The sequence below is a fragment of the Magallana gigas genome, chromosome 2 (genome assembly GCF_963853765.1).
Source record: "Magallana gigas chromosome 2, xbMagGiga1.1, whole genome shotgun sequence".
Taxonomy (NCBI): domain Eukaryota; kingdom Metazoa; phylum Mollusca; class Bivalvia; order Ostreida; family Ostreidae; genus Magallana; species Magallana gigas.
In genome coordinates, this window is record NC_088854.1 from 28,564,993 (window position 1) to 28,589,949 (window position 24,957).

The 24,957-nt window shown below is 33.5% G+C and overlaps 1 protein-coding gene across 8 annotated transcripts in view; it reads left to right on the forward strand.

Annotated features, from left to right (window-relative positions):
* The window catches only part of LOC105326741 (GTPase-activating Rap/Ran-GAP domain-like protein 3), a 122,979-nt gene that overhangs the window by 88,028 nt on the left and 9,994 nt on the right, over positions 1-24,957 (forward strand). For 5 of the 8 annotated variants that reach the window (XM_066075975.1, XM_066075971.1, XM_066075977.1 and 2 more), the window contains exons 2-8: positions 14,691-14,760; positions 17,751-17,834; positions 20,473-20,557; positions 22,243-22,361; positions 23,514-23,578; positions 24,412-24,502; positions 24,852-24,927. In XM_066075975.1, coding sequence (XP_065932047.1) covers positions 14,691-14,760; positions 17,751-17,834; positions 20,473-20,557; positions 22,243-22,361; positions 23,514-23,578; positions 24,412-24,502; positions 24,852-24,927 — 590 coding nt within the window. Of the gene's footprint in view, positions 1-9,293; positions 9,702-13,954; positions 13,980-14,515; positions 14,565-14,690; positions 14,761-17,750; positions 17,835-20,472; positions 20,558-22,242; positions 22,362-23,513; positions 23,579-24,411; positions 24,503-24,851; positions 24,928-24,957 lie in introns of those variants that run through there. The other 3 variants (XM_066075974.1, XM_066075979.1, XM_066075978.1) reach the window with 3 other exon arrangements.

The following is a 24,957-nucleotide window of genomic DNA, read 5'->3' on the forward strand; positions in this document are numbered from 1 at the left end:
ACAGATATTTTGTATTTACTACCATCCGGTATTCAAAATTTACAATATGTCAGTGATCAAAACCCAGAAATGTTGAATTTTTAAAACTTTCATTATATATTTGGTCATGAATATTGGCTTATCTTTTTTACATGCAATTAATATCTCTACAGGTTGTCAACACCGATACGTTGAAGATAATTTCGTCAACATGAAAATGGAAATTTATTATGTTAACATGTGCTGCATTAAAAGTTTAAATTGATATTTTTAAAATTATGATGTAACACATGCACGTTTAATAACACATGCACGTTTAAGTTGTCTGATAAAAATGAATAAAACCTATTTACTTAATTGATTACAGTCCCTATGTGACGCCCCGCATGCATGCAATATGCAACTTATTTATGTCAACATGTGCATCCTATCATATTTGTATTGCCATGTAGTTTACACAATTTTTATCGGAAAAGGGAGCGTGAATAACCCTTGTGTGTCAATTTTAAAAGTTTCATGTTGACATAAAAAGATGTATGCCAACATACATGTATAATAAACATATACATGTAAGAATTATTTGGATATCGACATGAATAATCTGCATGGCGTATTTCACTTTTTTTTTTACTTCATTCGATATTTAGAACCATTTTAACAGGAGCTTGGATTTTGGGTAGTTGTGTCAAACAGCAATGTCACGTAGGCCTGTCTATTTCATTGTTAGACACTCAGCCACACCATAGCTCTAAAAGATTTTGCTGGCTTTTGAGCTAAGACTACTCAATCTGTGTATGTTTCACTTGAAACCAGCGTCATTTTTAACTTGTTTTGACGCATGAAGAAGATAGTTACATCCTACCGCAAGTCCAAGGTCTTGTTAAAATAGTTCTTATGTAATCTTACTATCTGATTGCACGTTTGTATTTTCGTATTTTTGCATGTAAACATATTCATGTTGCATTTCTAGACATGTATATCTATGCCGCATATTGGCAAAACATCTTACAAAATACATATGTCATAAGCTGTAATAAATAACTTGCATTGGCAAGTTTGCAGAGAGATGTCACCTGATAAATGAACAGTTTTGGTGTATTTTTTCTGCATGTAAAAGCTTATTGCTCCTATAAATGACAAATATTCCTAGATGGAAGTAACTTGCATTTATTGGACAGAAAATGTCAGCATAGTTAGAAATACTATGCACTCTTATTTCAGTGTGTATTATGCAAACACTTTTGTAAGCGTGTACAGTGTGATATCGTTTTCCTGGAAATCTTAAACTATAAAATGTCGTAATTGTGCTTCCTTGAAAAAAGGATGTTTACATTTTTTAATATATAATAGAAATAAAAACTGTTAGTGTGTGCATTTGTTTGTTCAAGTTTTTATTTGATAATCCTATGGCAAACGCTTTTTGACAGTCCAATTGGCGACATGGCATTATTTCGATCTTATGCTTAATTTTCTGCTTCCCATTTGGCCAGATGTTTAAAAGGAGTCTTCTTAAAAGAACCAGATGCTTATGAAATTCATCTTCACTTATAAGTGTTGATGTATTAGTTGTACTTAAAAATGACTTATAGGAACTCTTAATATACACTTTGTCTAGATATATATGCAGCTTTCTAAAAATGTTTTTGTTGTAGGCAATAAAATGAAAGATGGCTGTTTAACTCAACCATGATAACCCTTTATTTAATGGAGATTGAAATGACATATGAATTAAAATTGGAAAGGGTCTTTATCGCATCGCATCACAGTGTACATGCATGTACATAGTAAATATACCATTATATTGTCCAAAATACGTTTAAATTTACTTGTCTTTACATGATACACGGACGAAAAGAAGTTCTTGAAATACACATTTTAACATTCATAATGACTTGAACGTTTCGCCTGTGAAATATTTGGGTAATTGAATATTAACTTCCAATACCCTAAAACATTTCCAAAATATAATTATAATATATATACAGTACCGATCAGACCCAACTTAACAGAAAGTAAACAGAAAGTAAACCCAAACTAAACCCTGGGTTTTCTTTGTGGCTTTACTCTGGGTTTACTCCGGTTTTACTAAAGTGGACCCAGAATAAACCCAGAGTGGGCACAGAGAGTATACCCCGATCAGAAGTATACCCCTGAAAGCAGATGCTACATGTGTATTCGGAATATACAAGGGGCAGTAATTACAGGCATTTAGATGGTATGTCTGCTTCACATTTCAATGCGTACAGTTAACCCAAAAAAACATTCCCGAGTAAACCCAAAGTAAACCCCGAGTGGACACAAATTTTTCAAAAAGTAGACCCGGAGTAAACCCAAAGTAAACCAAGAAAGTAAACCCGGGGTTTAGTTGGGGTTTGCTCTGGTGTAAGGTTGGGTCTGATCGGTACTGTACTTTTGCCAGTCTTTTAATCTTGAATAAATGATGTATTGAACAAAAATTCATTCTAGCGTCTCTATGACTCGTGAAAATGAGGCGTCTCTTCATTTCTTATTTCTTATTTCATTTAACATTCTCACAACTTTACGCTATACTTAAGGTACAATATATTTCAATTTTGGTTACATTTTTTTCAAAATAAATGAATTAGGAAGTGTCGAGGTGAAATTGATCATAATGCATAAGAATGTCGCATTTCTTATTTCTTTTGTCCTTTTTTTAAACAGAGGATGTATATGTATTCATGAAAAGCACGTAGTACTACGCTTTCATTATATTTCCAAAAAATGAACCTATATTTTGGCAGCATCGGAAACTGTTATGTCTAAATATCGAGAAGGAAGGAAAAGATATTGGTCTTAAGTTAAAAAGGAGAAGATTATAGTAGAAGAGAACATGATCTTTGTCAATCTTGTCTATTTGACCTACTTTTTTGCATCTGTCAAGTAGATTATAAATAATGAGTGTTTTAAAGAGAGTAAAAAGGTTTCTAAAAGGAAACTTTTATAAAAACCTTCCGGAAATTATTCATAATTGTGAGTATATATACTGTTAATAACTTGCTTAATTCAAGTGGTGAGTTTGCAGAAAAAAACAAGAGGCCAATAAAATGCCTAAACAGCTTACTGAAATAATTACCTTGACTTTTGTTCAAATACTTTTCTCCCTTACCCCCAAATGAATAAATAAAAAGAAACTGGGACACAACAGCATCATTATAATTATTCCCATCAAAAATATATAACTTAATTTGTATTGCTTCTAAGGAAGAATTCTTAAACAACTATATTTGTACTTTGAACATGTTTTAGGATAAATATATCCTTAAGAGAGTTAAATGGTTGCGGCAATTTTTAGACCATTCAAATCTCCTTTAAAAGAAATGGTCTGTTTAAAAATATAGGAAAAAATCAAACTTGATAGACTTTATCCGATCACACCTCGGCGATTTGAACCAATAGGCGTCCAGCCGATAGAATGGACACCAAAACGCAATCCGTTTGTTGATGACGTTATAATGATGACGCAAGTCTTCCCTGTCAATGTTGGAGGCTAATTGTCGCAATGGGTGAATTGAAGCGTTAAGACCTCCTAGCATCAGCAAACTAACAGAATTTATTGTTCAAGTAATTAACCAAGAGATAGATACGAAGTGGTTTTCTAACCAGTTACTAGTATTCTTTTTACGACCGGTAGTTTTCGGTTCGAACTCCAATCCAACGGCCATCAACGTTAACGAACTGTTTGAATACAGCTGGGAAAAGAATCGCTTCAGTTCCGCACAATTACAAACGTCTGCTTGAGGAGAAATATTCTCATTTAAAGTTTTAAAATAACATAATGAAATCGTAAACTCCGTTCAGCTGCTGTTTAGTTTTAATTTTTTATGGTTATTTTCCCCCACAGTGTTTCTCGTGAGAGGTTCAGATGGAGACTTGATATATTCTGTGAATATTTTGATTTGTGGTCTTAGTATAGATACATGTATAACGCTGAAATTAACCAAACGCAACGTCCTGTCTACACCAGAAGCGATTCTGAAGTTCAAAAATTCTGATTTTTTAGCCGGGCTCTGCTGAAAGCAGAGTCCTGGCTATAGGCAGGCAAATCGCCAATGTTACTATAAATAGCACAAGTAAACAAAAAACTAAACAGCGTCAAGGTAAAGCTTCCGCTATACCAAATAGTTACACAAAGAGCCACGTTTTGTCAAAAGTGCTGGCATTTTGTTTCTTATTTTTAAAGTTCGAATGAATTGTCTATCTTTTTTAGTTTTCTTATTAATAACGTGTTTTTAAAACATTACTATGCATTTTGGACACATACAATGCGCATGAATTCCCATGAACTACTTTGCTGCGCGATGAAGAAATGGGGATTGAATATATAATGCTTGTTGCAAAATAATCAAGGCAGCAACTGTTGAACTTTTTAACTTCTACTAGACAGACATATTTTTTGTTAATAGCCGCTTACAAAATTTGGTCGTTCTCTGATGCTTTGCCGACATTAAAAGCATGAGAGAGAGAGAGAGAGAGAGAGAGAGAGAGAGAGAGAGATTTTCAGTCTTTACTACACAATATGCATAAAGACACAGCAAAAGAGCCCGGCTTTCAGTACTTCAGTACTTTGATTTATATTATATATAGAATATTAGTAATTTGTAAGGTAAATGATAATTATATTGAATATGAACATATAATTCGGTTTTAAATCAAACCATGTATTATAGAAATGTAATTGTTAAAAATTGAATTTTCTGGAAAGTTCGGTTAATTTGAATAGTAAAAATAGTAAAAATAGTAATAATAATAGTAAAAACTCGTATCGGAAACAATTCGAAAAAATTATGTAATGATTTAAATATTGTAAGGTCGTTCGTTTGATAATTCGGTTTATTTGTTGGATCGTTAATAGATTTTTGTTACATCGTTCTTCAATAATTCGTAATTTGGTTCAGTTCTTAAAATTGTTGATTTTTGAATAAACTATGCCTTTTTATGATATGGTCAAATTTCTGTTTCACTTTGCCTTAAAAAATTATGTTTCATGTCTTAGCACAAAAGACAACTTTTATGTTCGAATTCAACAGTTGTTAATCTTAGAATTTATTTTAAAACTTTCACCATTAATTGGACGCCTACTCGTTGCTTTGCAGCAAGCTAATTAAGTTGATCTAGTTCGTAAAAAAGTTGTTAAAAACATGCAATCATAGCAGTTATAAAATTGTTCTATAAAATATTCGTAATTATAATATTCATGACGAGATAGTAATCCATGAAATTCGTTTTAAGGTATAACCGAATTTTGCTGCAATATTCAATTATATAGGAAATCGTGTTGCGAGTAGGACGAAATGAAGGATGTTTATACATAAGGATAACTGCAGTCCGCCACAGTGTACCGCCCACTGATTAACTAATTCAAGTAGAATTAGTACTTCATTTTCCCAATTCGGTCAAAATAAGTCTTGTGTAACTATTTTCTTCTATTAATAAAAAGAATAGTTATGGTTTGTTCGGCGTGTGGCTGACACGTGTGTAAACATAAACCGTCTACCTTTAAACAAAATCGAATGAATATTGGTTCCTCAATACACTTTTTGCGATAACAGAGCTTAAACCCTTACGTTTATGACAATGCACGTATGATGTATGTATGTTTAAGTTCATTTTCAATTTCGAGTTATCTGCCTTTCAAACATTGACGACAAAGATCTGCCAAATGTAGACCTGAGGCTTTTCACAAAACTTCTGTATTGTTACACGTGTCGGGACCTTGAAGGAGTTTCGACTTTAGAAGTTTAGGATCGTCTGTTTAACTGAATAATGCACGAGTTTTCTTTTCTTTGCTACATTATATTGGGTTTTATTTTTTAACTTTTAAATAATCAAACTATTTTCAGGTGCTAATGCCCCCTTCGCATAGACAACAAAAAAGCTTATCGAAATTACTTATGGGCATTGACCGTATATCGATCAAAAAACAACTGAAATGAAATATTCAGGTATATATGGAATGTCGTTACAATAGAGGTGATAATGCAAGAAAGCCTCGTGTTCGTGGTTTGCGATAGAAATCGATGTGCGAGACAAGCTTGTATATGTAATCACGGCAGTTTATACATGATTTTATTGCTTACATCATACTGTGGGATTTATTGGAAGTTTGATGCTTAATTCTGTTACTGTACTGTATTTTACCTGCAGGGTTGTTTTGCTGTAGCATAGCAAAAGATAATTTCACGGATTATTTTATCATTATTTATCAACATTATCTTAAAGTCTTTGCATTTGGTTTCATTATTTAGCTGCATCATCTGACATGCATAGAACATTATAATTCGTGTATGTTTATTACCACATATGATGTAAATAATTGCTGTGGTGTGTCTCATTAAAACGTTATGGTTATCACACTGAACGTGCACTTTACAACAATGCTTTTTAAAAGAAAAAAAGTAGTCCTGCGTTATCCATTAATTATTAATTATATTATTTGATTGTAGTTAATAATTAATATGATAGCTTGATATATCTGTCAATTTCAAAGTTAAAACAATTTTGTCACCTGATTCATTACACGTAATTCAATATAGGGCGTTTTCTCTGCATACCATTTAAATATCATATGGGATACATCTATCGTGTATCTTAGATTGCTTGTCCCTTTGAAGTAAAAAACTACCATAAGTGCTCGATTATAGATTACTCATCCCCAAACTTGTATTGTGTGCAACGCTGCCATGTTGAACAGCACTGTATACGTTGATGCATTCATGTACAGGTAAGTATGTATAACTGGGTTGGATGTCATACATATGTATTTTATTAAATTGGAACGTCCGTATTAAATGCAGTGCCATTTTAACAAGAGCTTGGACTTTGGGTAGTTGTGTCAAACAGCATTGTGACGTAGGCTTTTCGATTTTATTGCTGACCATTTAACCTTGGCTCTTTGAAGCCAACAAGATTTGTCCGGCTTTTGAGCTAAGACTATGTAAGTTGTGTATATTTCACTTGAAACCAGCGTCAATTTCAACTTCTTTTCATGCAAGAAATAGACAGTTACATCCTACCGCAAGTCGAAGGTCTTGTTGAAATGGTTCTAAATTCGTGTGGGGGGGGGGGGGGCAATTTTGTTGATTATGTGATTTTTGCTTATTCGTGGGGATGCAATTTTGTGGATGTGCCGGTTTTCAGTTTTAGTAAGAAAACGAATACTTTATCAAAATTTGTTTTGTTCGAGGATGTAAATTCACGGAAGAGGGCTACCCACGAATACCACGAAAATTGGGCCATCACGAATTCTAATGATTGCACAGAATACGAACAGTTGCGTATGGTTTTGTATGTTCTTAGATTATTAGTTTTCTGGTAAAGTTACACGATTTATCATATATAATTCCCAAAAAGAAAACTGTACCTCAAGTATTGGAGATTTATAGTTTTACACTCAACTTACGGTACATCAAGTACATGTAGGATATGCATTGAAAATTTTAAGAGAGATCGTTATATTAAGCACATGGCATATTTGGTATATTATGTACTTTTAGTAGCATACATGTACATATTGCAATCTGTTGTTTTGATCAAATTTGACTATCTTAGAAGTTCATGAGTTATCATGTTTCATTGTCAGTTTATATCACAGATCGGTACCTGTGTTTTCAGAATTGATTCATTAAGTGTCATTTTCTGAATCATTATCACATGATATCATGTATCACGAGATGATACAATAAGACGTTGATGATGATATTCTTGTAATGTACAGTTTGTACTTTAACATGATTAATGTACTCTGCCCACAAGCGTACATTTACAGTTTGTTTCAGTTCCATTAAAATCCTTTATTTGCTGTTCTTGTTGGTCTTGGTTATTCTTTAATTTCTCTCCCCCCCCCCCCTCTTAAGAATCAATAAACAAACTCTTTGATCTTTTTTTGTCATTTTTTAAAAGAAAAACTAAATGTTTCAATTAAAATCCTTACATTGACATCTGAACATGATATACAAAAACTTAAAAACGACTTTATGGAAAAAATAATTTGGTAGTCATGGCAACAACCAAACTGTAAGTTGACGATACTGAAGTAATCATACAAAAATAAACATTTGGTCTCAAAATGGATGTTACATGACTCCTAAAACCTTTTACATCAGTGATATTTATGAGAGTTTTCTCGCGGTGATGTTATTTCTGTTTTTACCTGTAATAGTAATACCTGTTGTATAGCCCACATGACCCAAGAACCATTTTCTATTTGTCAGAAATTGATTGAGATTTTGAATTTTACCCTCGGGATGGAATTTTATCAAATCGCATAGAAAATGAATTATCCTGGGTTGAATTATACAGGATCAGTGTTTTGTTATGGGTTTTTTTACTTTTGTTTTTATCATTAAATTATTATTGGGGAGGGGGGGTGTTCACGTTGTTTCCGTGTGTTTGTATCCTATGTTCTTTGTGAAATATTAAATCGATTTCGGTGTTTGAAACAAGGAAGAATGTTTATTTCATTAAAATATTTTTGACATTGACAAAAGTCTTTATTTCCTAAACATTGTCTTGAAAAAATGTTGTGCGCTCTCAAATTTATCCGTTTTAATAAATGAATTAAGTAATTGTTTATGAGTCTGTTTTTTGAAAAATATTCCATGCTCTAAAATACCAGGAAAAGCAAAAGGCGTTACTGGTTGCCCTATCTCCATACTAAATACTTCCCGTCCTGGGCAAATTGTGGGTCATGTTTAATGATTACATGTAGCTACGGAATGCAAGTACGTCATTGAAACAATGAAAAACAATAAAAGAGAAAGGTTATACATATAACAGTTAGAGAACCACAGATGCATGTACTAATAATTCAGAGCTTTAACTTAATGCGTGTGTACTAACACTACCTTTTCACAGTTTTCAGACCATGATTTTCATATGCTTCATGCATCAATCCAAAAATTTGTTATCATAATTTTCTTATCATTTGCATACATTAACATAATCCCCTTTATTTCTGCATACATATCACAAATCATATCGTTCATTCGTTCCCATGTACCCGCAATCAAGCAAGGAAAACATTTTTAAAATTAATTTTTTTTACTGTGTTTGACATATTTTTTGATTCAGCATAAAACTATATACAACTGTTCAATCTCATTTCCTCCAATGACATAATTTTTATAACACTTGGGACGTTATTGACCTATGTCTGATATTATTTCACACGATGGCCTTTGATCGACTTATTTCTCACTCCTTCATCTCCGTTTATGAATGGGAAAAGGTAGGCTGTTGTAATGTCGACCTTTTGTGGCGGAAGGAGACAGCATATCGATTGAGATTCATCCGCCGCCGCATGCCTATATGTTTGACAGAAGAAAACAACGTGTTTAGAGTGAAATCGGCTCACGATGGGAGAGGATAGACAAGGCTAATTTGATTTGTTAGTATTTTATCAGATATTGCTCAATTGCTAACTTGTGAGAGAAAAAACGGTGTATATGGATTTGTGTAAATCCGTCTTTCCTTGCAGAACTTTTGAATTACGTGCGCTTTGTTGTGATGTAATTTGTTGATGTTAAAAAAACGTCTGTTTATTAGCATCTAATGCCTTGCGCAATGGAAGACTTTTTGTTCCGATTTCGTTCGAAATCTGTCTCAACGCAAAAAAAGAGATGTAGCCAAAGTCCCATCAAAGAGCAGAAACGGGTGACTTGGAAGGATGGTAGTGGGAATCAGTTCAGGCCTCGATGTTCCAGGTGCCTCTCTCTCTCTCTCTCTCTCTCTCTCTCTCTCTCTCTCTCTCTCTCTCTCTCTCTCTCTCTCTCTCTGTGTGTGTTAAGGGGTTTGAAGTCATCCATAATTTAATTTTTTGCAAAATATCCGCATTGCTGTCATCTTTGGTTAAAAACTTGTTTCCATCATGTGCATTTTTCTTAAAAGTATTTTCTTGAATCCAATGTGTCATTTTTAGTTCAATGAAGAAAATCAGTTGGCAATGACCAATTGCCTAAAAATGCAAAATGATGCTACTATACGTCAAATCGATATAACGATTTTCAGAAATTTCTATATTTTTTTTTTCAGTTTTGCTTTAGTTTTTTTTCCTCAAAACTGTGCAAAGCAAATTTAATAAGCAAAAACTCTTTTAAAATATAGAATATGAAGAAGAAGAAATTTCTAGCGAGACGTTTATGTTTATTAAAAATCAGGACTAGTTTAAAAGTTTTGTTTTGGGTTTTTTAAATCAGAGTTGACAAAGTTATCATGCCTGTGTGTATTCTTTAGACTGAGTAATTAAACCTACGAATTTTTTCTATTTTATCTAAATTGCATTTTGTTAATTTGTATGACGAAGAGTCAGCAATGCTTCACTGAAGTTTTGCCCTCGGAATTTTAATATATTTCAATATAAACATTATAATATGCAAGGCAAGTTAAAATGTAACTTGCTGTACACGAGTAATTATGACGTGAACATGACCATGCATGCTAAGAAAAACGGTCAGTGAAAAAAAATTCAGGGAAAGCTGTTGTCGCCTTTTAAATTTGACAGTTCCCTTTTTTAAGTGATGATGAAAAAAAAAAAGTACACAAGGAAAACAATTATAAGTGTTCCTTAACATGATGATGTAATGATCAGCATGCTTAAAATGTTAATTAACAGCATCCGGGAGGAATAAAGACGCTTTTATTTCACTTCCTGTAAGGAAACAATACGGTTCATTTCTTCCTTCATTAGTATAAGGTGGTTCATTTTTAAATAGAAGGGTTCTTCAGTATAACTTCCACCGACTGTATGATTTTTTGACATACATATTTGGTGGTTTAAAAATATTCACCAGAACTGGTTTTTCATGTCTGGTTATATTCCTAGTTTGGTACATATCCCAGTGTGGAAGTCATGCGTCAATTAGATCGAGAAATAAACAAATGATGTCCCAGTCGTCAGTTAAAAACACAACAGAAGTCAACGTATTATTCATTGTTTTTCCTATATTTACACTCAACCAAGTTGAATATACTTCATCTGACATGGCGTCTGAAATAAGCACATACTTGTGCAGTATCTATGAAACCCTTTTAATGTGGAGGATAATCACTACAATTTTAGTATTGCCATTTCATTAAAAAGATCTTGTCTTGAAGTTTCATGTTACGTAATGGAGATATTTATATTGCTTCCTTTTGATAAAGAAAAAAGTATGTGATGTTCCTTCCTTTACTTGGCCTTGCTATATTATACTATGATTGCCGGAATTAAACAAAAATATATTTTGAATTCTAATTTTTGTTTCCGTCTTAGCTTTTGCACATAGTTTACATGTGTATTCGCTGAAGCACAGAACTTGGCTTAATAGAGTAGTAACTACATTGCATGCTTTGACCAATGGTAGGAAGGGTTTATGAGCAGAGTCATCAGACTGATTTACAGTTCTACTTTGCACAACATGTTGAGCCTCTCGTCGTTGAAAATATGGCTCTCTTGCAGTTGTTAACGTCACAGCAACTTGTCATAAGTATTGACTTTATGCAGCCATATGGTTATTTCAGCAGACCTCTCCTTCGCGTCATAATTCTTTATCTATATTGAGGGGGTGATTGAGTGAGTGAATGAATTAACTTTATTTTAAAACTAGTTATAAGACATTTTAATATGACACGGGTTTTACATGTACATGTAGTTGTTTTACACTGTACATCTATTTTTTAAGCAATTCAGATAATTATACGCGAGGGTGTCGAAAGAGCAACTGTTATGAAGTTTATGGACAGTTACATGTTCAAAAATATGTCATACATGTATTTCATAGCTATATAGAGTAGGAAACATGGTACTTATTGTAATATCATGTAAAGAAATAAGGGTTGAAACATCTTTTAATTGTCTTTTTGTGCCATCTGTCAAATAAATACCACCCCATAACTATGGTATTGGCAAGAAATATTTCTGTAACTTTGGAACAGGAACAATTAAATCTGCTAACACACATTCAATAGACCAGATTTGTTTGCATGATGTTGTATTAACAGATTTGTTTGCTTTCCCCCCCCCCCCCCCCCCCCCCCAGCAAAATTGTCATAAAGTGCATCTGTACATGTACTATCGCAATATTATGTATTGCTAATCAATAATTATATTTAACAAGCTATTAAAGAGGAAGGCGAATGTGAATGCGACCTCAGCTTTAGACCAGACAATCCCTTTTTCGCATAAAGTGAAAGTTAAAGTGATAATGCTGAATATCATGCATTTTTACGAGAGTTTTCCAAAGTTTAATTCGATCTCTTAAGCCAAAATAGGATTGCTTTTATTATTTTTATTCAGCTGATTTTTATTAAGGGTGCCATTTTCTCATTACAATGTTATGCATCTTTGTTTACGGTTTCATTATCAGAATAACATATGGAAACCATTCTCCAGTTTTAAATTCTGTTTTAAATCAAATAAAGAAGGATATAAATATAAATATGATTTTAAACGGCTTGATTCGGTGCGTGAATAATCACAGGAAGCCATAATTATCAGGTTCATTTGACATCATTGTATAAAGTGGAAAAGGGGAGGGGTATGTAATTGTATGTTCTCGCGATTCACGATAAAAGCTAACGTCATACAAACATTTACGTAACATTTACATGTACATACGCACTGTTAATATGCCTGCCAATGTACATGTTTCCTGTTGACCAAGCAGGGACTCCAAAAAGCCATTCTTTTTATTTAAGAGGCTGGATGGTCAACAGATTTAAGGGGCATGGTCACGATTTCGGTCAAAAATTATTTTTCTGATTTTGACGTTAACAATGCTTTTGTAAGGCATTTTCAATAGGCAACCAAAATTTGATTGTCATTCGATTAGTTATAAGCAAATTACAGAGCTTACACTTACAATTCTTTGCTATGTAAACAAAGCTTTAGTGTACAAATGTTGAGGTGAACATTCCTGTTTTAGCCCTAAAATGATTATGTTAAACGTTTAGGAACTGTTTATCAATGCTTAAAAGAATAAGAAAATATTAGACAAATACCTTGAAAAAGATTTTTTACTGGTATATTAAACAAAAATAGGACACGCGCCTTGTTTACATGACAAGGAATTATGAGCTCTGTATCTTGCTTATAACTCTACGACTGACTCTCAAATTTCATGTGATCATTATAAATGCATTATTTATAGTAAAAACAGAAAAATATAATTTGGCCAAAATCGTGACCATGCCCCTTTAATATTATAGTATAATTTTGCTTGCCATAAACTACGTGTTTTATTTAGTTAAGAAAAAAAAATGTGTGCTTTGTTTTAGTTACACAGTTCTTCATTTCCAGACAATTAATCAAAATTCATGAGTCTTAAAAAATGACCTTGGCCATTTGAGACTAGCTCTATTAACTTAATAAGTAGCATAGTTTATAACTAAAATTATATTAGTTGCGCCATTTTTATTCATTGCACAAATACGACTAGTGTGTGAAATAGCAACATCATATTACAAAAAAAACACTCTCATTTGATCTTCAGGCTCCAATGGGTGTTTGGATCATGAAGTATTTTGCTTAGATATTTGATCTAGATGTAGATATTTATATCACAGTGAATCGATCACACATAAATGTTGGTTTTTTTTTCCTGATTTGTATAACATAAATGTTTTTTGGACTTGTATAACATAAAATAAAAATGAGACTTATATATCTCATAAGTATACGTTAAGTAGATAGAAAAAGAAGTGACATGGAATGTCATGCATCTAGCGTGATCGTTCATAACCACTTGCTTGCTGTGATGTAGAACTGTGTGCAATAACTCAGGATCAGTCAGATACATTGACTTGCACAGATTTCCGGTGCCCGTGGTCGCTTCAAATATAATGAGTTCGCCTGATTTATTGAATTCTGTTTGAATATTATACTGACGTCGGAAATAACGTGCGACCAATAATGTCCTTTTGACTTTTAGAGACGTTTTGTTCCGGTTAGATATTGGTTGCAAGAGCACAGTTCAATTTCATCGATGATTTCATGCAGTTCCAAGGTCTCTGTCATTATTTGCAAGGATTAATGCTTTTTTTGTTTGTGCTTTTTTTTTGCATGATCAAAATATAGATAATGAAGACAAAATATGTCTTCCATGGTAATCAATTTTACAAAAAATCGATTTATGTTTGCCTGTTGCGTGATTTGGGGAGGAGGAAATCAAATCGGGAGGGCAAAACAGATGTTTTGTCGATAAGACTGTCACAGGGACAAATGTTTCCGTACATTGGAGTGGTTCTTAACGACAAATTTCCTTTCTATAGAACAAAAAACTAAAAATGAAGAGCTCGATTCAATACCAATCAGTCGCTTACTTGCAGGATCATCCTACTAAAGTTTTCAAGAAGCGAGCAGTAGGCGAGTTCGGCTTCGCTGATAATCCACCATATCTACGTGTTACGATCACAGCGTACAACTAATTTAGACGGAGGCAATGCTCATAAAAATAAATAACATTCAAAATTCACAAATCTAACATGTGCAATCTGAAAGAGGTTTTAAGGTTCTTCAAAATATCGATAAGTTATTTTGGTTATTCCCGTGAGGGGAACATGCTTGGAACTGTTGGGCGCGATTGCTTCGGGTAATCGTCGTAAATTGGACTAATGTCGTAAATTCATCCGATTAGATTATCAATTGCAGCGATAATTATCTGGAGATGAATTAAACGATTTTTCTTTAATCATCATTTTCCCTTTATTCTTTTCAGCACTCCTACAACCGATTTGACTGTTAGGCGAGATGCTTTCAGCAGACGACAATATGGCTCCGTGGAAACGGTAAGACTAGATGTTTAGGTCTCCTGGTATCAGCAGTAATGAGACAAAATGATTGCAAAAGGAGTCACACCTACTCATAAAATAGATATAAAGTTTAAATTGTTGTCAGTTTTTTGTATTCTCTTTTTATATCTTTTCGATACCACGACCCTAGATGTAACAAGTTATGTGAGAAGTCGCAATGATTTTTCGATGAATTGCTCGTAATTAACGCTTGGGAACTCTATGTTTTGTCTTGCTATTAATTCCGATTTGTCTATAGCTGTTTTCTCGACCTTCTCTTGATGCAAAAATATTACAACTTTAGCGAATGCTTACGATAGCAGTATTACTTGCGTTTTTTATTTTTTCATTTTTTTTTTTTTTTGGCCTGCATTTTCGCTTCTGACAATCTGAACGTTTTACGTTCTGGTCCTCGATGCAGGAAAGTATTCCATCGGAGAAAGATATTTGATTTTGACAGAAAATATGAAGAGTTACTTATTACATGATTTTGTTGAAACTAGAAAAGCAGTAATGGTTTTCCTGAAAATGATGCACGTCATATCAGTTCGATCTTAATGTAATAAAAATCAAATGTTTTATTTCATAAGTAAAAATGAGACATTATCATAATACTTTTTTGCCATGAACTGCAATTGACCCCAAGCCCAATCAGCATAAATCGACCTTGCTTCGAGTAAGAATTATAAACGTCGCCATACATCTTTTTTGATATGAACAAGTTTCCGATGTATTCTGATTAAAGGTATGGTAATGCTTAAAGATAATGATTAAACACGGGAGTGTATTAATGATAAAAGATATAGATTGAAGCAGAGCAAAGCACCAAAAGCCTTTTATCTAATACCGTGATATCGTATATCTTTAGTATAAACCTTTCGTCGTAATTATTGGCCGCTCGGACCCCCAAGAGGAAACATCCTTATATTTCCTTCTTTACTGTTATCAACTATACATTCTTAACGTCGGATATCAAAACATACCTATATAGAGACCTAGGTTTATGCTAGGTTTAATTAATCGTAAAAAAAAAAAGCCACAACGCTTGGTGTATTTTATTTGAATAGAATACAATAATAATGATCATTGACCAAAACACGAATTTTCAAACAAAAAAAGGGGGGGGGGGGGGGGGTTCAAGAATAGTTACTCGATCGACCCCGTGACACCTCTTCACCCTTGTCGGATCTGCTTATCTCGTTTTTCTTACACATATCCTCCCACTCAAATGATTTTGAACCTATGCTGTACAAATGTGCAGATTATTTCGTTCATATCCCATGCATGCGTGTGTAAGAAATCAATGATACAAATTTATTGCAGCTGTTAGCTTGAGCGGCATGTAGAACATAAACTTCCTACTTTTATTTTTTTATCACTTATTCATAAAAAAAGAGAACCTTTTCATTTTGACAGCCCCTCTTTTTTGGAATGTTTGACAAGTGGCATTCTAAAGAAGCGTATTAGAATATACTATTATGTTAATGTATTACGAACAGTATTTAACTGATCTTGTAGTAGGTACATTAAAGATGTTTGTAAATCGGTTATGTTTAAAATGTCACAAATAAGCAATTGCTTTGCGCCCAGAAAACTTACAAGAATATTCTAATATGGTGTGCAACACTACTCCCCTTTCATTATTTATTCCTGCAGGTTTATTGGGGGGGGGGGGTTGCTTACAAAAATTTCTGATAAGCTACATCCCCCCCCCCCCCCCCCCCCCCACACACACACACACTCTCACACACCCACACACTTTTAAATCAATGCTTCTTTCCTCTTTTGACATGTTTTGTTTCAAGCGTTCACTAAGTTTTACCAATGGTAATTCATTAAGAGTCGTTCGAACTGTTGAAGGTGTTATTGAATGACAACGGAATCATTTGTCCAAGTCAGCTTGGTTTTCTATATAACAGAACGCCCCATTTCCCGTTAAAGTTTTCTCACTGGAATTCTTGTATTTCAGCACAATTTCTATTTTTCTTGCATCCATTGATCATAACTTAAATCATGTATGATGGAATTCATACCGGACGAGTGCTTTGCTTTTATACGGTTTAGTGTTACAATTAGCTTGCTTGTGATAAATTTTTACAAGTGCTTCGCGCGATACAAGGTTTTATTCGAAACCCAAAGTATCCTGGTATCCAAGTGCATCGTTTTCTGTCTAAACTGGATAAAATTGTTGTAATTTGAAATCCCCATTGAAAATTCAACCATCACATTCTAACGTCAATGGATTGCTATGAATAATACATGAACCCCATTTATTTGGTTCTGTTACAAATGAGTGACAATGGAAGAAATAAGATTACCATGATTCTGTTTTATAAACACCAAAACTTTGATTACTTGCAATTTATGAGGTACACACGTAGTTACATCATCTGAATACTAGTATTATCTAGTATATATATATAACTGATATGTTTGGCTTGCAACGTTCTCTGTAAGAAATCACATATCCCGTAAATTTGCTTCGTGTGCAGTTTGGCAGCAAATACATTTAGAGATAATTTTTGAAAAGTAGGGACAAAAGTTCTATAGAACTACTTTATTTCACATTCCCTACTTACCCCAGATCTTCACATGAAAACAAGTACCAGCCATTTGCAACGTACATGTATGTGATGCCATAGCTTAGAGTAATCAATCATATGTGCAATTACCAACAACATTTTTGTAAGTATCGTGTTAAAGTCTCACAATGCAGAATCATAAAATATATATATATACTAACATCTCTGGACGAAGAAGTAAGTAAGGAGGGGACAAACAATAAAACGTGGTCCTATGCACGATCCTACAAATTCAAACTTTAGCAGTAATTATGAATCACTGTACAGTAAAACTCGGTTATAGCGAAGTCCGTACTAAGTTTCCGGAATAAGAAAGGTACATTGAATTCTAGAAGGTGATTTCACTAACAATGAGTTACTGTAATAGAAAGAAAAATTTAAATTAATTATATATTCTCTTTTCAGCTAACATTAATGGACGATGATTGCAAGAGCCATTCCGCTGGCAGGTTTCGAATAGAATCTGGAGATTTAGAAGGAAGCGATGAGGTACGTAATTGTGTAATCACAATGTGCAAAACAAACACACTTCAAATGGTTGATCGATCAGATTTGACATAATAATATTAAATAGAGCCAAAGAGAACAAATAGGTAAATTTTATGACTTTAATTTGTAAGATAGTATATCACAGAAATATATGAATGGATCATGTTGAAATCAAGAGTATAAGGTTACAAATGCAGCACATGGCTCAGTGGTTATAGGTATTAAGCCAGTAACCAAAAGGAGGCCGGTTCGAGCTCAGCTGTGGTCAACTGGTGTTGTGTGTTGTGTCTGTAGACAACTTGCAGACACTTTATGTACACAGTCTCAGTCCACCCAGCTGCAATTGGGTACCGGCTTACGTGATGGATTACACTGTGATGGACTGGTGTTCCACCCTAGTCAATCACTCTCATCCTCTAAACACTACAAAAACCAGGGATAAGCACCGGCCCTATGCACCTCTTGACTCTTAGAAGAATTTTAAGGAGACATGGTCACGATTTAAACTGAAAATGCTCAAATTTTATTTTTGCATTTTTTATGTATATATTGTATCACTAAGGTATTTCAAATTGTCAACTAAAACTTGAGTACTAGTGTCAATCATTTGGTAACACATGTATTATGTAAGATAAAAAGCTCAGGTTATGTTAACTTTTTGTTTATATATTGAGAGCTAAATAGAAAACACAAGGTTAAAAACAGAATTAGAAGTAGTGTACAGTACATACTGTAGTACTTTTATATCTGTGTATGCAACAAACTAGTAAATAGAAAAAAAACCAGACCATTAATCATTTTATTGAACCAATAAAAGCAAAAATTGGCACGAGCGTTATGTACATAACAAAGCACTGTGAGCTCTGTATCTTGCTTATAACTCTGCAATTTGGTTTATCATTACATCTACCTGTAGAAATGAAAAATTAAAATTTGAAAACATTCAGCTGAATTCGTGACCAATCTCCTTTAAATTTTTTCTTTACACGTGTTAAAAAATCAAAACTACATGTATAAAGTGTTCAAATATACAAGGAAGTTAAGGTAACAAGGATATGAAGTTATTTTAACTTAGTGTAATGATTCAATTTAGGTGGTCTATTGTAACTTCTTAGGAAGAACAAAGCTTACAGCAAGTGATAGAGATAATGATCACAAGTGTGAAATTGTGCATTGATTTTTATTTATTTCTAAAAACAAAACAACATTAACAAACGCTACAGTTTTAAACTAAGTTAAAGTCAAACCTTTGTGTAGTAATTTGTCAAATTGACAAAAATGTATTTGTTAAAGAAGAAAGTGGAAGTAATTAGACAAAACTGGGAGAAGGGCGAACGTTTCTAGATGCAATTTAGAAAATCACATGACGTTTTACGTAATTCAGGATCCTTATTCTGAGGGAAATTCTAGTACATTCTTATTTCCTTGTTTTCTTGTTTACAAACAACAAATTTTATTTCAAGCTTATCTTCATTTGTATATTTGCATTATTCTGCTGTATCTGATATGCTTAAAATAAAAATTGATTGAACATAGCATATTGTGTATATGATAGGACTGTTAGAGTATTGTTTATGTAAACAACTGACTGACCATGTTGATAAGCTTGTCATTCCCATGCAGCGATCTGACAGGATAAGCTCTAATTGACCATTTAACAGTGTGGACAACGAGATAAGCGAGAATAATTGTACCCAACGAACTAACAACTTGTTTTCCATTTTCATTGCCTTTTGACTTTGGACAACAATGAGTATAGCTTTTCTTTCTTGGAAGAAACATTATGTTGTGTGAATATCACTTAAGTTAATCCTTGAAATAATTCATCAAACTAGTTCATGTTACAGAAACACAGCCCATTGTAATCCAAATTGAAATCTCGTGTATATTAAAAATAAAGGAAAAGGGGGTGAGGGTGGGGGGGGGGGGGTTAGTATATAGTATCTTGAAATTGAATACCGAGGTAGACGCTATAAGGTGAATTTCCTTTCTACTACTGTCAAACCATATTAAATTTTTGGAGTAAAAATTTTCGTGAGCTGACATCTTTTAAAATGATTTCGTAAATTGCTTGTACCTATAAGGAATAAAGAATTTGTTGGTGATATTATATCCGTGGGCGGGGATACATATACCATCGTTATCCTTGAAAATTAAGTATCCACGAATTCTAGTGTTGCGATTGTAAACCACACGTCAGATAGATCTTTTGTTATCATTAATATTTGGTTGTACTTTTTTTTATTGTTCTAAACGTTCAACAACCTATCGGTCAATGACGGAACGTAATTATCCCAGAAACTAAATATCTCCGCAGTAAGCTACCAAGATTCTAACATTAGATTTCTTTCTTTAAGTCATATTGGACCGATTAAATGACAGACCATACGTAATAAGCAATTCCTCGTTGATATAATTTCAAACGATAGTGTTGATTTGTTTTTTTTTTTGTTTTGAAAGTTGTACAACATTAAAATTTGTAATGTGATATGCTTATCCTTTATTAAAGTGCGTATTATAATATAACTTTTTAAAGCTTGGTAAGGATTATAAAACAGTTTGACGACCATTTTTATACAACTAAATTTGCACTTTACTTGTTTATTAAATTCATGTAAATGCATTGGGTTTTTTTCAGGTCTCAAGTCCCGTTGCGAGTCCAGTCCATCTTGAAAACCCAGAATTTCAAACCCGATGGTATTTTAAATACTTTCTTGGAAAACGTAAGTAGATTTTCATCTCTCATAATGGGTTTCTGAACTATCAATGTCAGGTGATTTTTCTCTATGAAATTCCATTACAAAAAAAAATTTGAAATCAAACACAGAGCCACTAAAGGGAGCATAATGGTACGTGGTCTTAATCTTCACATGAATAACCTTGATGTATTAGTAAATAAATGTAACAGCAGGAGTAGTCTTCAGATGACACTAGAACTAATTAAGTTAGGCTCTTTTATCTATAGGAAAAACAAGAGATTAATCACCATGTTTCTTTCGAATTCTTTAGTTATATGTCGTGGTATTCACAGATAGGAAAATATGTCAGGAAAACAATGAAAGCAAATTTTTATTAAAGGTTCCACATTTGATTAAACATTAACATGTAATCCTTATTCTCTACCTTTGTTCGATTTTCACTGGCTTTAAGGCATAAGTATATGCCAAAATCCCTGTAGATCTCTTTAACGAAAGGAAGGGTATAACGTTCAAATCACTCTCAATCACCGGAAGTGCATGCCCTCCCATTGTGTTACCCTCTCGGGATCTATTTTAAAGCAGTCATGCACTCTTGCAAAACGTATACAATGCAATGCCGTGATTAAATTCGTGCTGTTTTGTACTTTAGAATTTTTGGTAGTTTATTCACTAATGGGTTTCGAAACTCCCATTTCTGCATTAATTTTTTTTCATCAGTTTTTTTATGTAGCCATGGTAACAAGACTTAAGAATTATTTTAAAATGGAAAATAGCAAAAAACCTTATTGATTTGATAATAGTCTAACAAAGTCTCCGACACAACCTATAACCCAACCTCATCATTATCCATACAAGAATTGTATCCATGTCAAATCGACCATCTACATGTACCTTAAAGCCGTGCCCGATATTGGAGTCTAATATCATTTCCAGGAATTTCTAACCTTCTGGGTTTCCTGGTTTATTTTTAAAGTAGTTATTTGTGACATCTTCACAGATTTTGCATCAATCCGTAAAAATAAAGTTACGTATTATACCTAAAATGATTAAACATAATAACAAGTGGACACCGATTCTATTGGTCTCGTGTCGTGTTTAATTATATGGAGATTAAGTTTAAAGGAAGCAAGGTACATAAATATGATCTTTTTAATATCCGCTGTTATTATGGGTAATCGAGTTGTTAATATAAAGTCAATACCGACTATTCAATCGGTCCTTGCCTAATGATCTCTGAATCTGTGTTATCTGAAAAGTACAAACCAAAAGCAGGCCAGTGTAAATGCTATGCTTTCGTTTCGTTTAGTTCTAAGTCATCGACTTATTTACGACGCTGTTCATAGTCTATGAAACCCTTTAATGAGATAATGTAAGGCAATAACCTACTAGTTTTTGCTCTTTAGTATTGTTTACATGATATATACATGTTTCATAAAGATGAATTGTTTAGTAATAGTAATATACATCTAGACATGGTCAATTTATGTAGTTTTTTTTAGGGGGGGGGGGGTGTTTTTTCGGGGGAGGGGGCGCCAATACATGTACTGTTAAAAAAAATGTTTCCCTTTTTAGTTGGTTTTTTAATAAAATTATCAACAATACTTACACTCGTTATACATTTTAGCATTTTCAGACAACTTTTCATACCTTTATTTGAAGAATATGACCAACAACTAAATTGCATCATCACAATGTATCTCTGTTTTTAGTGCACCAGAATTATGTTGGAATAGACACAGAGAAAGACCCGTTTATATTGTCTGTGGTAGTGACGGACGCTAACAACCACAATGTTCCACAGTACAGAGCTGTGCTATGGCGAAAAAACGTAAGTCAAATTGTGCTCACTTTATCATATGATAATCATTATTGAAACTTGCCCATCGTCTTCGTCGGTCTGCAGTCTGCAACTTTTCCGAGCATAAGTAATTATGCAACAGTATATTTTTTTAACTATAACTATATCGTGCCGTAGAAAGTTTGTACGTATTAGAACCCCTTGCCCCATTCCTTCCCCACCCAAAATCACTCTGGTAATATCACAGAAACACCGCACTTGCGCGGATCCAGCGGGAATTGGGGGGGGGGGGTCCGAGGGATATTTAAGTTTGCCAGAGGGCCCAAGTTCAGTAATTTTCCTATGAATACTTTCCTCTAGGGTTACGCATGACACCAAACGCCATCCGACACCGATTCCGGGCTTCCATATCCCCAATACTTTTTGAATCTTTGCTATGCGCACGCGAAGCGCACCTGAGACCGATTACGTTAAGTATTGCTTCCTGTAAAGAAGCGTTTGGAGAGGGGTGATTGTTTCATACTCCAGCATTTTTCAAAAACAATGCATTTCATGAGTCACGCCGACGCGCAGACAACAATTCTTCTATTGTTTTAGTTCCTCGTTTTTACGTACAGGATGTATTGGGTAAAGATGGAAATTCCTCTTTAGTTTTCATTCATAACAAATTTTACATGTATATACATGTATTTGTGTAATAAACATGTACTTATTTGGCTACAAAGTGTATTATTCAAAAGGTAACCACATTTACCACAAGGCAACGCGTTGTCGAGAGAGTGTCGACTTAACCTTGCGTTTCCGGCCACACTGCCGAAGTTTAATCAGCGCCATTTCGTTATGAAATCGACCAATGAAATATGATTTAGTTTTCCTGGTTAATATCGAATAATCTTATCTTTTTATATTGAACACCCGCCTATCGGTTTTTCAGAATATTTTTTTTATCCGCATTGAAAAATAACTTGTTTTTACCAGAATGTTAACTACTTCTCTAGGAAATGAATTTTCATTCACTTTTTAAATCAAATGTTTTACACACGAAAAATTTATATACATATAGTAAAAGTAGTGCTGGGCAAATTACAGCATATCATTACATCATATTAAGACAGTTTATTGTATTTCTTTATTTTTAGATTTAAATTTAACCTTTTATTTGTCTATGATAATTTATTCTAGGGAGCCAAGCGAGTTTGCCTTCCATATAATCCACAAAAACCTCAGACAGTCAAGGGCATTTTAAGGTACACTAATTGCTGATTTGTTGAATATTTTTCGATTGATTGATTGATTGATTTTTTTTTGTTGATTTTGATGTTCAGCATTGTGTTCTTCAGCTTTCTCATTTTAGCTATTTTAAGACTCGACATACATGTACTGAGTATATCGATTGCTGATGAACTTCATTTTAACTTTTGATAGACACTTTAAATGAATTACAGTGTCAGACATTAAATCCCAAATAAGATACGATTATCCGTTAAAATGAAATTCCATTTTGGATAATTTGTTGAAACTCGGAGCTTTATCCGATGGAGGTTTCCTCATTGCAACAACTTTGTGCTTGTTTTTGCGATCTCGTTTAACATTAATCATCAAAATACAGGGGTGCAATTCATTGCATTATTCAATAGGTCCGACTGCAAAAAGCCTGTAAAAGGGGAAGCTGTTGACATCTGATAACTTAATCTGTACACTACTTCCTCTATGAATGGCTGTCTAACAAAGCTAGACATTTGAACCAATTGAATGATTAAATGGCGGATTGATCGTGTTGTCAATGTAGTCAATAAAACTAATCGTTTTAAAACGAAAAGGACACATTAGCCCTAATGCTTAATGATTTCACTGACCTTTGCTTGTAACGAGGTTACGTATATATACGTGTACATAATGGGCATCACTTTCACTTTTCGTAAGATAAATAATTAACGGTAAAGAATTTCAAACATACAACCCACTCTATATATTTTATCAAAATCCATAAAAAACAAAAAATATTCAGAACGTTAATCGTTCAATCAATGAAAAAAATTACATTATCTCTTTAAAAAAATAGACATTTTATGTCTTGTAGTCATTTTGAGCTGGAAAAATTCGAAAAAGGACCCAAAGAGATATTTGACCCAGATATCCAAAAAGACATTCTGGTACTGGAGGAGCAAGAGGTAACTAAAAGGATTATGCAAATCCTTCTGTCTTTATTAATAAACTAAATAAACATCATTTATGATTGCCTGGGGAAAATTCAGACAGATATATCAGACGTTATGGAGAAGCCTGGGTGGAACTTTTCTTTCCTTTTTTTTTTGGCCTGGCCAGAAGCACTAAAATGTATATAAAAAAAAAGACGTATATTTATAAAATTGTAATACAGATTCAATTTTTTGCTCAAAAAGTTCATGGTAGCTGTGCCCTCCATCTATAGGCAGTTGATTAGTCTGTGAATAACGCCTTCCACTTATCTTATGATCTATTCTCTATATAATTAACATGCTGCTTATGTGCTTTACTCAGGGTTCGATCAACTTCAAGTTTGGTGTGGTCTACGCCAAAGAAAACCAGGTGTCAGATGAGGAGTTTTATAGTAACGGTACGTATTGCTGCTAAAAATATCAGTATG